The sequence below is a fragment of the Thamnophis elegans genome, chromosome 1, assembly GCF_009769535.1.
Source record: "Thamnophis elegans isolate rThaEle1 chromosome 1, rThaEle1.pri, whole genome shotgun sequence".
Taxonomy (NCBI): domain Eukaryota; kingdom Metazoa; phylum Chordata; class Lepidosauria; order Squamata; family Colubridae; genus Thamnophis; species Thamnophis elegans.
The window spans coordinates 68,629,082-68,644,955 of NC_045541.1; the positions used below are offsets into that span (position 1 = coordinate 68,629,082).

Genomic DNA, 15,874 nt, shown 5'->3' on the forward strand with positions numbered 1-15,874 from the left:
AAAGGAATAACCCTTCCTAACAAATATAGACAGATTTAATAACTTGTCACCTTTTCATAAAATAAATCCTTAAAGCTTCATCGTTTCAGTCCCAATGTCCACAGAAGTCCATTAAGGGTTACCAGAGATGCCATAACAATTTAAACTTGATCAAATAAGCCAACTTTTAGTCCTTCCTTTTACTTTTATCAGTCTTGATCTTTAATCCTTTCAAATAATGTCCTAGACCTAGAACTTCTTTCCATGTTCTTTACCTCTTTTCACAAAATTCTTCAAAACTTTATAGTTCTTTTGTAAAAACCAATATAAGAAAATTACCGAGGTCTCTTGGTTTGTTAGTTGTAAATCCCTTTTAATTATTAAGACATAATTACTTGCGTAACATATGGGTAACATCTTTTTCCATGCCTTTCTTATAGCCTAGCATTTTTAAAATCCACTTTCAATTCAGTCTTAATCATATAACACTTACTCCTCTTCCATAGTATCTCTGAACTCCGTCTGTCTATAGAAGGAGATATTCTTAAAAATAACTCCTTAGGGTCCCTTGTTCAAAAATATCCTATTATTTATTTATTTATTAAATTTATATGCCACCACATCATTATCCAAACAGCCTGGCTGACTTACAATAAAATGTCCAATATTGAAATATTTTGCTTCACTCTGTATTTGTAGGTCTTTAGCTCCTTCTGGTTTTCTTTAATGTCCAATTTTTAAACTCTTATTTTATGTCTTTTTAAAGAATTCAAAGCAAAAGCATTTTCCATGGGAAAGATTCTTTATAATTAATTCCAAACTCATATTTGAAATTTATGTGGACCTTTAGAGTCCATTTGTTCCTTTCTAAAATTAAATTTTAATCACCCCTTTGCTGTTTATTCTTTTTTTTTAAAGTCCTTATACTTGAATTTAAAACTTATTTTGCTAAAGATTGAGGGAAACTCAGCCAGGGTTATAATATTGGTCAGTCCAAAGCGCCGTAGCAGCTGTAAAACAGTTAACAAGAATTACCACAAGTGAAGGAAGTACTTGGACCCCTCTGAAAGGCACTCTCTGTGGTTGACTATTCCCTTGTCGTCTTGTTCTCAAAGCCTGCCGGAAATAACTGTCTTGTGGTCACCTTGTAGGGAGAACTGTCTCGAGCATTTGTGGATGCATTCGAGTCCTTTGCTTATTTTAGATTTTTATAATACATGTTGGTTTTTTTCTTGCTAGGAACCGATCAGAAAGAGAAGTCAGAGCCGCTGCTCTTGTACTGCAGACCATATGGGGGTACAAAGAATTACGGAAACCCTTAGAGAAGGAAGGTTGGAAGAAATCTGACTTCCAGGTATCTGGGGGCTGAAAAGATTGGGAAATGGGAATCTTGAGTTTGAAAGCTACTTCTGTGAGCCAAGTTGGTTTTAGGTAAAGGTAAAGGTTCCCCTCGCACATATGTGCTAGTAATTCCAGACTCTAGGGGGCGGTGCTCATCTCCGTTTCAAAGCCGAAGAGCCAGCGCTGTCCGGCATGACTAAATGCTGAAGGCGCACGGAACGCTGTTACCTTCCCACCAAATTGGTTCCTATTTTTCTGCTTCCATTTTTACATGCTTTCAAACTGCTAGGCTGGCAGAAGCTGGGACAAGTAATGGAGGCTCACTCCATTACGCGGCACTAGAGATTCAAACTGTCAACCTTTCTGATCGACAAGCTCAGCGTCTTAGCCACTGAGCCACCACATCCCTAAGTTGGTTTTATTCACATACATTTATGTATGTATAGCTTTCATATGCTATGGGCAGCTCACTAGTTAAGATGCTGGGCTTGTTGACTGGAAAGCTAGCAGCCCAGGTTCGAAACCCAAGGGCCATGCGACGGGGTGAGCTCCTATCCTTGCCTCAGCTCCTGTTAACCTAGCAGTTTGAAAGCATGCAAATATGAGTAAATAAATAGGTAGCACTTTGATAGAAAGGTAACAGCGCTCTGTGATGTCATGCTGGCCATATGAATATAGAAATGTCTTCGGACAGCGCTGGCTCAATGGCCTTGAAACAGATGAACACTGCCACCTATAGTTGGCAACGACTAGTGGAGTAAAATGTGCAAGGACTCCTTTTTTTACCATATGCTATGTAAGATGTGTAATAGCTTGAACCCAGATTCAAGACACATATTATTGTTCTGTCGTACCTCAGGAAGTATTTACAGTATCTTCCTATCTCTTGCCCTCAAAGTAATTTCTTTGACGTGGTTAGATTGAGATTCCTTAAGGGTCATTGCTGAATGGGGCTTGGCCCCCTTGATCTTTCCAATCCAATCTCATATGATGATGATAATGATGATTGCACTGCTCCAAACAAGGAAGGTGAAAAGCGTCGTATTCATGCCATCAGTTGAAAATGTAATTTGCAGAACATGGTTGCATCTGTCATTGGCCAAAACTTGCGTTTGTGGTTTTACTTTCACTCTAGAGCAGCGGTCACCAACTGATGGTCCGTGAGAAAATTTTGGTGGTCCACAGAAAAATTATATTGCACTAAATACTATTTATCTTTTTTTAGAAATTCATATTAGTGGTCCGCGGGATTTAAAATTACAAATTTAGTGGTCCCTGAGGTCCGAAAGGTTGGTGACCCCTGCTCTATAGCATGGGTGTCCAACCTTGACTTGTGAACTTCAACTGTACTGTCAGAATTTCCCAGCCAGAATGGCTGGCTGGGGAATTCTGAGAGTGGAAGTCCACAAGTCTTAAAGTTACCAAGGTTGGACAGCCCTGCTTTAGAGCAGTGGTCTCCAATCTTGGCAACTTTAAGACTTGTGGACTTCAACTCCCAGAGATCCTCAGCCAGCAAAGCTGCCAAGCTGCAAAGTTGCCAAGATTGGAAACCGCTGCTTTAGAGTGTACACAGGGTTTATATGTGTGGGCACACAACCACACAAAATCATGAAGTTTGCAACACCTGGTTGGTAGCAGTTCAAGGACAGAACAAAACAATAGTTTTTCATTACAAATGTATTGAACACTTCCACTATTTTCCCACAGGTAAATTTGAATAACACCTCTAGAAGCCAGGGTGGCAACTCCTTTGATGACAGCACCTTGCCCCTCATTGATAGAAATCAAAAAGGTAAATGCTTATATGTGGTATTCTCGCAGGTATTTATGTGTGCTGAGAAAGAAATCTGGGTTTGGATGTCCTTGGAGGCGTCCATGTAGTGGAAATAAATAAAATGCGTCATACCCCACTTTTATTTCAGCTTAATGTGCATTAATTGGTAGCACTGCACTTAATCAGATCAAAGTCTCTCCATGCCTAAGGGAATTGGAAATTGACCTAAGACTTCTTGAGTCCCAGTCTGTGTTGTGCTATCAACCCAAACTGGGGGTACAGCAGCTCTTTTCTAAAGCATCATTCCTGTAGTGTAGCCATGGCTTTATGGGCCTCACAGAACTGTTCCAATAGTATTGATGAGGCTTACGTGGCATTATATACTAGGGGGCAATTCCGATTCAGTATCTATTAAACAGAGTGTGAAGTTTGGGCATTTGGTTCCTTTTTCCTTCGTTTGATGGAAGAGATTCTAGAAAGTACAGGTAGTTCTTGATTTGCAACCATTCATTTAGTGACTGTTCAAAGTTAAAACGGCACAGGAAAAAATGACTTGTGTCCATTTTTCACCCTTAGGACTATTGCAAGCATCCCCACAGTCACATGATCAACATTTGGACCAGGGGTGGGTTCCTGCTAGTTCTAACCTCCTCTATAGAAGAGGTTCCACAAATCTACAGTACCGTTTAGAACCGGTTCCAGTTCCCTCCCCCCACCCGTCCGCATATCATCAAGATGAAGAGTGAGAGGAGGAATTCTGGGAGTTGAAGTCCACAAGTCTTAAAGATGTCAAGTTTGAACACCCCTGGGGTTTTTTTTCTAAAGGGTTAGGGGTGCAAGGGTCTTGAACTTGACAGCTTTAAGACTTGGGTGCTTCAAATGCCAGAATTCCTGAGCCAACATTTTGGTTGCTAAGCAAGAGCGTTGTTAAGTGATTTTCACCACATTTTACAAGTTGGCCGTGTCCACCCAGTCACATGGCTGGCAAGCCACTCCCACCCAGTCACATGGCCGGCAAGCCACTCCCACAAAGCAGGCCACACCTATAGAAGAGGTTCTAAAAATTTTTGAAACCGACCACTGATTTGGACCCTTGGCAACTGGCTTAGTCTTTAGGATGGTTGCAGTGTCCCAGGGTCATGTGATCACCTTTTGAGACCTTTTGTCAAGCAAAGTCAATGGGGAAGCCAGATTCACTTAATACATACATGTTGCTAACTTAATGACTAGACAACTGTGGCAAGAAAAGTCCTAAAATGGGGCGAAAGTCACGTAACAACTGGTTTACTTAGCAACAGAAATTTTGGCCTCAACTGTGGTCGTAAGACTGCCTGTAAGGCTCTTTCTCTTTGCTCCCCTTCTATTACGTTCTGTTCCAGCAGTGGGTTTTTCTGGAGCGGCCAGTGGATTTTAAAAGAATAAGATTAGATGGCTTGAAGGAAGAAGACTCTTGTCAGTGCTGTGTAATCCAATCACCTGAGCCTTTTGTCCAGTCTCTAATCTATCAAACTAAACCAGATAATGTAGGTTCCTAAAGAGGATAGAAACAGTTTGTGTGTGAGTGCTGTATGTGGATTCTTATAATGTGCATTTATAGTTCAGCTTTCATATTGAAAAAATGTGGGGAAATTCCTTTAGATCTCCTCTCCCAGATAAACTTAATTTTTCACCCTTCTACTGGGATGTTACACTTTCTTAATTAATGCTTTTAAATTATATATTAGGTAGTTTTTTTAAAAGAGTTATTGTAATACCAAGAGTTTAGGTAAAAGCTTCATTGGTCAAAATACAAATTATGTATCTATGGAACTAATGACTTCTGTTTTTTTTTAAAAAAAAAATTAAGATAGTTTGTATCGCAAACAGAACAGATATTTATGTTGTAAATGGGACAGAAAGTCAGATAAAACTGAGAATCATCATCAAAGAGCACTGCCCTCTAATGGTAGTTGGGCATTTTTAGTATGATGAAAAGAGGGATATGGAAAATTATATGCAGTTTATTGGAGATAACATAATTTACCTTAAGGGTAAATGAAAGAATACAGAAAAATTATGAAGAACTGGTGCCAGACTTTGAACTACCATGTCAGCAGTGGACAAGCCTGAATAAGATTCACACCTCACATGGCATCTGCCAGGACTCGGTATAAATAGGGCATATTATCCTCCCCTCAGTGCGGCTGAGGGATCCCACGTCAAACTGTAGATCACCTCGTGACCAGCTGCAATCTGAGTGCATATACCGGCACAGTACCTGATTTTTTAAAATATATAAACAATTCTGCACATCAGTGGTTAGATGGCCGATTTAAACATAGATCTTTTTGACATTTATATTTTATTGTGGTCTAACATAGATGAAATATTAATATATATTGCTAGTTCATCTATGCTATGCCATATGCTAAATAAATAAAACTTAAGGATTTATCTAAAAGTTTTAACACAGATAAAAATAAGAACCTCTTAAGTTGTATTCAAGTACAGGTAGTCCTCGAGTTACGACTACAATTGAGCCCCAAATTTATGTTGCTACGTGAGAAATTTGTTAAGTGAGTTTTACCCTGTTTTACAACTTTTTCTTCATTTTTTAAGTGAATCACTGCAGCTGTTAAATTAGTAACATGGTTGTTAAGTGAATCTGGCTTCCTCATTGACTTTGCTTGTCAGAAGGGTCACACGACCCCTGGGACGTGGCAACCATCATAAACCAGTTCTCAAGCATCCAAATGTAAATCACATGACCAGAGGAATGCTTCAAAGGTCATAAGTGTGAAAAATGGTCACAAGTCACTTTTTCCGTGCTATTGTAACTTCGAACAGTCACTAAATGAACTGTTGTAAGTCAAGGACTACCTGTATTTCTAAGAGAATTTAACCAGTAAAAGAGTGAGAACAATAGCCGTGTTCCAGCTCTAATATTATGGTATTATATCTGTCCCGCCTCAGATCTACAATGCAGAAGTTGACAAGAAGATTCTAAAATCTTGCACTATTAATACTTAATACTTTAAATACACTACTTGAATATTTTTAAGAAACCTTATATCTGCAGTTCAGGAGAAATTCTTAACGTAACTTAATCTTAACTATTTTAATTTTATTTTCTGTTTAGACAAGAAATCCTCTCGGGAAGAGATCCAAATGGGAAACCTGGGACCAGGTATGTAAGTTTCTGTCTTATAGAGGAAAAACTTTTCGACCAATCTAAAGCAACTTTTCTTGGATAAGCCCATCACCCTTTGCAGTTTCAAAAAAGTGCCAAAACACATGTGATCCCATGTCTCTTTGTGCATGCCTACTTACCAGAATGTCACCAATCCATTTCACTGTAGAGATCTAAGGGCTTCAGTTAGACACAAGTAGCCCTCAACTTATGACAACAATTTCCATTGAATTTCCAAATGACTAGAATTTCTATTGCTAAGCAAGGTGGTTGTTCAGTAAGACGCACCCCATTTTTGCCATAGTTTGTTAAGTGAATTTCTATTGCAGTTGTTAATAAATCATTAGGCCGTAAGCAAAACTGGCTTCTCCCATTGACTTTGATTGTCAGAAGCTGGCTGGGAAGGTTGCAAATAGCGATTATATATATTCTGGGAAGTTACAACTTTCGTAAATATATGCCTGTTTCCAAGCACCTGAATTTTGATCATGTGACCTATGGCTACAATGGTTGTAAGTGCAAGGAGCAGTCATAAGTCATTTTTTTCAGTGCCATCATGACTTTGAACAGTCACTAAACGAATGATTATAAATTGAGGATTTCCTGTCCTTGCTTTGAATAAACCCTCTTCAATCACTGAGCTTGTTAATCTTCTAGGATGTTATATTTAGTACTTAATAGCTGTGATGACTTCATAACTTGTTATAGCAAATACAGATAGTCCTTAACTTGCATCATTTAGTGACCGTTCAAAGTTACAACAGCACTGAAAAAAGAGACTTATGACTGTTTTTCACACTTTACGACCATTGCAGTATCCCCATAGTTACGCAATCAAAATCCATATGCTGGGCAATTGACTCATATTTATGACGGTTGCCGTGTCCCAGGGTCATGTGGTCACCTTTTGTGACCTTCTGACAAGCAAAGTCAATGGGGAAGCCAGATTCACTTAACAACCCTGTTACAAACTTAACAACTGCAGTAATTCACTTAACAATTGTGGCACCAAAAGTCATAATGGGGGGCAAAATTCACTCAAATGTTTCCCTTAGCAACAAAAAATTTGAGCTCAATTGTGGTCATAACTCGAGGACTATCTGTGATGTTAAGGATTTAAGCTAGAGACAACTTTAAAGTCTCTAGCTTTACCGGAATGGAACCAGACTATATGCATTCTTATTACAGCTCATTGCTTTTTTACGGGCCTGCAACTACTGCACACACAAGCCTAACTCTCAGATTGAGCAAACTATTTCAGGAATCATGCTTGGTTTGCTTTAGTCTTTGAAGTCAAAATGAGTGAGTTAATGACTTACACTTCGGAGCAAGGAAGAATTTCTTCTAAGCCAAGGATTATACTTGAACTTTGAGCAATGTGCCAGAGACTACCCTAAAAAAAGAGAGAGAGAAAGGGTCAGAACAAGTTTGATTTCCTTTCTCCTGAATTGCAATAAAAATCTACACACACGCGCACACACACACACACACACACACACACACACCTGTGTTTTTGTATGTTCCAGCATAACTAGGGAATGCCTCAAGTAATTTGAACCAAACTTGGTACACAGATGACTTATTCTCTGGGAAAAAAATACTGTGCGGGTAAGACACCCCTAATGCCCTTGGGTGTGTGTGTGTTCTGTTGAAATACAACCTGTTGTGCCTTAAAATGACTTCTACTGTACAGTGCGGTAGAGTTGCCATGGTAATGGCTTCACAGTACTCCACAAGGGGGCTCCCTCTGGTAAGGGGAAAAATCCAACATTAGAAATAAGGTTTGGTTTAGACATTTTCCTCCTATAAATAAATACCTGGACAACGCAGGTTATCAGCTAGTTACTGTATTTCCCCAAAAATAAGACAGGGTCTTATTTTGTTTTGACCCCCGGAATAAGTGCTTGGCCTTATTTTCGATGAGGTCTTATTATTTTTGAGGTGCAGGAGGCGGCGAGCATGGCCACCTCATGGCTGTTGCTGTGTTGCAATATTTTTGGGGAGGGCTTATTTTCAGGGAGGGCTTATTTTAGCACATGCGCTTAAAAGCCCGGTTGGGCTTATTATCCAGGGAGGTCTTATTTTCGGTGAAACAGGGTAAATATAATTCATTCGGATTATTTGTATTCCATGTTGAGTAGCCTCGTGGTGGCTTCTGCTTGGCGGTTCCGTAGCGCCTAACTTGCAGGTAGCATTATTGGGGATGACAAGGGGAAGAGTGCAAAGGATTAGGATTAGTGTGGGGCAGGGAAATAAAAAGTGACACTTGTTTGCTGATTGATTGGTAAGCAATAATGTGATTCTGGAAGAGGAAGGGAACCATTATCTCTTGACAGCTTCACCAGAGTTAGGCCTGTGAGAAATTCCCTCTCATCATTATCTCTCTTGATTTCAGACTACTCTACATTGAATGAACGGGACCATAATAGGACATTGGACCGGACTGGAGAAGAAATGGAACCTATGAAGGGAGCACCACTGATGGTAAATACTGGGATTTCAGTTGACGGAGATCTTTAGAGAAGCCTTCTTGGTCAGTGGGAGGAGTTACTAGGAGGCCCAGCTTGATGGCCTCCTTATATTTTGATCTCCCATATTTTCTTGGTACTGTGGCTGTATAAGAGCTACAGTGTAACACAGATGGAGGCCAGTAATTTAGAGAAAGTAGCCTATGCACAGAGGAAGCTAGGAAAGAACAGAAATTACTGCATTTCTGTGATGGTAGATTTTTTTTGAAAATGAAATTACTTTTGAGCAAACTTTGAACAGCCAAATATTTTTAAGGAGATGGTGTCTTGAGAAAAATGCAAGTATATTAACCATTTCTTCCCCCTCCTCCTTTCAAAGCCATGTTAACACTTTTTTTCTTTAACTGAATGACTAACCCAACCCTGTTGGCTTTTCTCTCTCCGTTTGACCTCTCCTCTGCTTTTCTGAGTGGATTTTTAGTTAGGCTTTTTTGTCTCTCCCTTTCTCCCTCTTGGACCCAGTGTGCTGTTCTCACTAACCATACCTATGTCTACAGCAGGAGGAAAGGCACGGATCCCTTGAGGAAATTGAGCAGTTGCTTTATCCTCCTATGGTAGGTCTTGGCTTTCTGATATTAACCCTCTATTTCTGTGTTTTTAAAAAAGGGAGGGGTGCTGAATCCTTATTTCCCCAATCATACTTTCCTAGGCTTAAATCTTGTGTCTCTATCTTTTACACAAAAGAAATTGCCTTTGATTTTGAGGATGAGCAACACTTAAATTATATCAAGATTTGGATTGATGATTCTTTGGGATTAGATTGTCATGGATAAAGGCTCTACCCTTTACTGTTTTTCCTCATAGCTAATGTTAACTTGTTTGTGTTTTTCCACAGCAAAAGATCTAGAGATGCTACCATCTGCCTTCTCAGTTTTGGGTTCATAAACATATTTTATATAACTCTTGAGACGAAATGGACTGAACTTTTTTTAAATCTTGAGGCCATGTAGCCAAATGACCGGCTCTCTGAAGCCCACAGGGTCTCACATCTCCCTGTAGAATTTGAACTTCTGGACGTCATATTTTTGTTTTTTTATTCTTCACACAAAAAAGTAATTCCTAAAGACCAAATATGCTTGATGGATCTCATTACACAACAAAGGCAGATACTTAAAAATGCACATTTATAATGCATCCACAGAAGCTAATGGAAACAATCGGAGCAAATGGATCTCAGCCAAACTCAATCATACTGGAACTTATTTTTTATTAAGGAGATGTTGACTCTCTTCTTCCAAAAAGCAGAGAGAGAAGCAATCTCCATCTTCTCTTAGCCTATAGAATATATTTTTGTGTGTCACTCATGTTTGCAACAAAGGATGCTGGGAATACTGGAACATTCCTAGTTGGGGAGAGTTGGTGGTGGTGGTGGGGGCAAGATGACAAAGGGGATCAGCTTGCGAGTGATTGCATTTAGGACATCTGCCCTTCAGGATATGCCTCTTTGAGACAGTAACTTCTTTATCCTCAAGCTGAGGACAAATAGTAGATTTGTCTCTTTTGTCCTTCTCCTGTCTCTTGGTTGCTTCTTGATGGCCTTTCTGAGACAGATCAACTCAGAGTTTAGGAAGCTATTTATTTGTGGGAGAAGAGATGCTTAGGGCCTAGCGCTTTAAGGGAGGGAAAGAGAGTGGAGCACGTTAAATGACAGTTGGTGGAAGGGGCATAGTTTTCATACCTAAAAGTGTCCACTTTGCCTCTCATAGGAGAGGGCAGTGTGATGCATCTGGTTTTGGATCGCTGACTTAAGTGGTGAGTGCCCAGATTGGGCCACAAATTGCTGAGAGAGCTGATGAGATAGAAAGCTTGGTGATGCAGGAAGTATGAGGGATAGAAGGCCAATTGTAAATATTGCCCAAGTCCTCCCATGCAGGCAAGGGAATGAAACTATGATCGGTCACTATTTACATGTGCCTTTTCTTTGCTACTGTGAAATAGCTTGGTGCTTTGGCTAATTTCAGGTGCAGAGGGCCAATCCCTAGACCATAGAGATGTTGGCACAGAGTTTCCTCCTGCTCCCTCTCTCTCTGTCTCTCTCCCTTTCCTTCCCCTCCCCCTCCCTTACTTGCATTGAAATCAGAGTCCTGCTGTTGCCCTGGATGTAGTCACAAGATTGGGGTGGGGTGATAGAGGCAACTGTGTGGGGAGACCAGGAACTAACCTGTCACTGCTAAAGGCTCAAGAGTGAGAGGGAGGAGAGAAAGAACTGTTGAGTGAGGATCACAATGTGCACCTTAGTGGGTTGCTTCTTCAGGGAATAAGGAATTTAGAGTCCGCTTACAGATCTCTGCCTTTAATCTGCAAAGTAGCAGTAAAATGGGCAATCGTGAATTACTCTGGGCACCGCATTGGTGCCGGTTGCCCTTTTATTGTTGAAGAGGACTACGGCCTCTCTCCCCTCACAGCTCTGCCTTCATCAAACAACTGGAAGGAACTCGGTTGCTCTTGACTTCTCTCCACCTCCCCATTGCACAAGAGGGAAGGTCTACAGTAGAAAAGTCTTATTACTGCCTCTTCTTTGCCCCAGTCCAGTTTTTCTTACCTGTTTGGGGGGGAGGGGGAATTAAAAGATATAAATCAAGGCCCTCTGAGGGGTTGCGCAACTTTTTCTAATGTAAAACACTATTTCCTTTTTTAATCCAGATGAACCAAAACTACCCTTCCCCACTGACCAATTCAGTGCTGTAGAAGAAACTAATCACTCACTGACTCTTGTTTTTTGCTTTTCCTCTGCACCCCCGGGGAAGGGGTTATCCTGCTGTTCTTTGAGTCCTTATTCATTCTGCAATGCTTTTAAATTGAAATGATTTTTATATAAATAAAGTTTTAAAGTGTGTATTTGTTAAAATGGAATTGACTAATCCAAATCTTACCGAGTTTGTCTCTTGCTGTCTTTTTTTTTTTTTTTTTTTTGTGATGACCAAATCCTTGCACAGGTTTTGCTTACTTCGGGAGGGATTAATTCCTTCTGCCTCCAGGGTGTTTATAGTCCTATTCTAAAATAAGCTCTGTCAAATGAGGATTTGACTCAGTTCTTAATGGCCTACTAGCTGGGCTTTTGCTCATGCAAAGAGTGTGATCGTAAGCAGGAATAGGTGGTTCTAACATAAAACTACACTTTGCAGAACACATCTCTATTTCTATGGTGACAGTCTTCATTTGGAAGATTGGGTCATCTTGGCAGAACAAGGAAAAAACGTCTTCAAAAGGCAGGTCCTCCTGAGGTTGACTGATAGAAAGATCCCAAAGGGACATGATTTAACCCTCCCTCTCTTGCTGATTGGTCTCCTCCTGTGCAGCAACAGCCTATCCCCTTCCTTTCAGACATCACTGACAAGGAGACAGGAAGAGCCTGTGCCTGCTCTTCCTCCAATTTGAGTTACCTCCCAAGACCACTGGTATAAAAGTTTTTTTTTTAATGATAGAAATGAACTTTAATTCTTTAGAAGCAGCAAGAAAATGGAATGCATCTTGGCAGAAAAAGGAAAAAAACGTCTTCACAAGGCAGGTCCGAGAAAGAAAATACAGCATCTGTCATCCATCATTGGCAGATAACTTGCATAAAAACAAGCTCTGTTATAACTTACCAGCTGTTCGTATGCATCTGTAAGGATTGGGTAGTCCAGGACATCTCTGGCTACTACAGACCTGGTAATCTTGGTTTCTAGATCAGCGTCTCCCCAATCTTTTGGGCACCAGGAACGGGTTCTGTGGTCAGGTTATTCTGTGGACCATAGGGTGTGTGCTGCCTGCATCCTGTGGATGAGGCTTTGCTTGTTTGCACAGCCCGGTTTCTGGCATGCCATGGACCAGTGTCGGTCTGTGGATCGTGGATTGGGGGACCCCTGTTCTAGATAACTATAATTCCAATCCCCCTGGCCATCCATTGGTCGTGCTGCCTTGTATTTTAGAGCAGGAATTAACAATTGGGAATCTTTTGTTTCTATCCTGGGACCTCAGTAAAACAGGAGAAAATACAGTGAGCAAACAGAATATTTTTCTGTGTTGGTAGTTCTATATAGGCACAAGAGGTATTTTACCTTCAAGATTTGAAGCCCAGGTTTGACATGAGGTCAGGTGTGTCATCTAGGGAGGTGACCGGAAAAGCTCTTCCAAAATCAGCTTCAAGGTTCTGACTTCACAGGTGTGCCTAACTGGCTGTTGCTTCACTTTGAGCTTCACCTTACATGTGATGTGTGTAATATGGGGGGGATGCAGTGGAAAGAAGTTTAAGAGGGGTGTTTATTCTTTACTAACTTAATAAGGATACAAACCAGATTGCTTGAGTCTACCTGGAGCCTCTTCCAAAGTTTCCTTGAACTGTAGTTTTTATTGTGACATAGCATCATGTTGTGAATTGTTAATACATTGTGCTCATTGCACATGTTTAACTTTTAATTAAATACTGATTATGTAAGTGAGCTGCAGCTGCCAAAAGAGCTAATTGGTTTGCATCTGTGGAGAGACAGTGTTGAGATAAGGAGATGCAACAGTTCTGCTCTATGCTGTACCAGTCAGACTGCATCTGTGTTAGGGTCAGTGGTGGGTTCCGGGCGGTACAGCCCGGTACAGCCGTATCAGTAGTACCTGGGAGCAGGGGCCACTGTACCGCTACGGTGGCTCGTTTGGCCTGCCTGCCCGCGTTCCATGGCTGTTTATAATGTCACCGGCCAATTGTGCATGCGTGCACAGTGTGTGGCGCATGTGCGACCTCTGCCAAGGAGCTAGGTGTCGCAGGGCGGTGGTGTGCACATGCGTATGCAGCGCACGTGCCTGACTACGACGCCCGGCCACATGTGCAGTGTATTGGCTGCGATGGATTCCGGAACCCACCACTGGTTAGGGTGTCTAGTTCTGGTCACCGTGATGATACTGAGAACTTCTGTGGGGGGGGGGGGGAGTCCAGAAGAGCAGTACAGATGGTGATGGGGCTTCTAGGGGCTAAATCCTATGAACAGTTAAAAGGCCTGAGAATGTTTAACCTATAGACGAAAAGGCTAAGATAAGGCATATTAGCGGTCTTGCAAAAATTGTGCTGGCTGAGGGAAGAGGGTGGGGATTTATTCTCCACCTTGCCTAAGGCTAGGATAGGGCAAGAACCTACTGGTGAAAGCTTTATGGAGAAATCCAAAGGAAGTGAGGAATTCCTTGACAATGAGAACTATTAAGTGATGGAACACTCTGCTTCCTGGAGTCATGGATGTTGCTCCATTGGAAAATTTCAAGGAAAGGTTATCCTGGAGGAAGAGCGTGCATTGGTGAAAGAGCAGATGCCCAGAAAAAAAAATACAAACAAGCATGAAGGTGAAAGCCACGTAAGCCCAGGTAACCAGGTTACCTCTCAAGATGCTAATTCAGATCAAAAGATGCTCCCAAACAGCAGGTTAATCTGTTGTCATCATAAATTGAAATGGGTCAATGTAGCCCGTGGTACAGTATGAGCGTGGTCTTTGGTATAAGAAAAGAGCTGAAGTGACTTGGGCTGGCAGAATAATAATATTCTTGGATTGTTTTACTCTGATTTGCTCTCCAGTGAGGCTCTGAATTGTTCACTTCCTTTAGCAGCCTTTGCGATTCTGATGCTTCACAGATGGCTGGCTGTCAGTTCTTAGAGTTGTAGTCTCAACTCCACAGAAAAGTAAGGCTTGCCTTACACCTCTCCCTGTTTGATTCAGGTGCTCTTGTGCAACAGCACAGCTGAGTCAAACCAGATTTTTCATGGTGAGCAAAAGGTGTAGAATGTCTTACGTCAACAGCATAACCGATAAGGAGAGGAAGAAATTCCTCTCTGGCTCCAAATATAGCAATAGGTTGGGTCCCCAGCACCAAACCCTGCCTGTTGTCCTTTTACAGCTAAGTTGTTTTGGCCAAGTGTGCATCTATTAAAGCTAGGAAGAGTATTTGTGCGATGGCGATTGTGGTTCTGAAATGTTTTCTCCCAAGATACTTTTACAGAATTCTTTCCATTTTGGATTGGTAGACAATTGCAAAGAGATTTCTGGGTATTTATTTCCAAAATTTATAAACTTGTCTCAAGGTAACACTTTTTAATAGATTTCATTAGACTGGACTTTTAGTGCTTGGATTATTTATTCTAATTAATTCTAATTAATAAAATCAACTTGCACTTGTGACACCAGAGGGCTAACATAGATTTAGAGAACCACAATAAAGCAAAAACAAATAACAGAAATATGCACAAATATAAATTTTGTTTGAGGCCTAGGGCTAAGCACCAGCAAATACAAAAAATAAGAAAAAGCATGAAGAGTTTTCTTGCACCCCCTGGCCTGATGCTTTTAAGAGTTTGGCAACCTTGGCAACTTTAAAGATGTGTGGACTTTAACTCCCAGCATTCCCCAGCCAGCATTCTCAACCTGAAAAGTTGCTGAGATTTGAGAAACACTGCTTTGAATGCTTTGCCAAAAGCAAGCAGGGTCAGACCTACAGTATATGGGATGTTATGCCAAAAAGAAAGCCAGGATCTTGGTCAGGAACACAAGGAGTTGTGTCTCTAGCAAGAGCTAGGAACAAGAGGCATGCAACAACAAGCAAAAGGCCAGACCATGATTGAAATCCATTTTTCCTAAGAATCTACCACGGCAGCTTCTCTTGCCCAACTGCTGCACAACTTGATTGGCTTCCCATTTGCTCACCCAGCAATCACTGGTGAAAGGCAGAGCCTTTGCGTCATGGCATGGGCAGTCTCCATTACTCTTGGCAAGACATTCGTGTTTGTGACATTTCTGTGTTGTCTGAGGGTGGAGGGGGCTACCTCGTGTTTGAGGAGCTGGAAGTTTCTAAAGGATCCTGCAGGGTTCCATTCGTCCATGCCTCAGAGCCTGTTCCTTGTTCCATACCCACAATATTATAAGGCTGGGGTATTCCAGGACCAAACTATTTACTGAAGAGCTGATGTTGGCACAATAGTTAGAATACATTATTGCAGGCTAATTCTGCTGACTGCCCACAATTCTATTCTCACCATCTCAAGGTTGACTCAGCCTTTTATCCTTCTCAGGTTGGTAAAATGAGGACCCAGGTTGTTGGGGGCAAGATTATGTAAACCACTTAGAGAAGACT

General features: G+C 41.2%; 1 protein-coding gene across 8 annotated transcripts in view; it reads left to right on the forward strand.

Moving 5' to 3' along the window:
* CTNND1 (catenin delta 1) overlaps nt 1–11,639 on the forward strand; it is a 72,176-nt gene extending 60,537 nt beyond the window's left edge. For 7 of the 8 annotated variants that reach the window (XM_032219226.1, XM_032219250.1, XM_032219212.1 and 4 more), the window contains 6 exons: nt 1,219–1,333; nt 3,028–3,112; nt 6,213–6,260; nt 8,659–8,747; nt 9,289–9,345; nt 9,627–11,639. In XM_032219226.1, coding sequence (XP_032075117.1) covers nt 1,219–1,333; nt 3,028–3,112; nt 6,213–6,260; nt 8,659–8,747; nt 9,289–9,345; nt 9,627–9,638 — 406 coding nt within the window. In that variant the 3' untranslated portion in view covers nt 9,639–11,639. The remainder of the gene's footprint in view (nt 1–1,218; nt 1,334–3,027; nt 3,113–6,212; nt 6,261–8,658; nt 8,748–9,288; nt 9,346–9,626) is intronic. The other variant, XM_032219234.1, reaches the window with a different exon arrangement.
* Nucleotides 11,640–15,874: the final 4,235 nt, after the last annotated feature.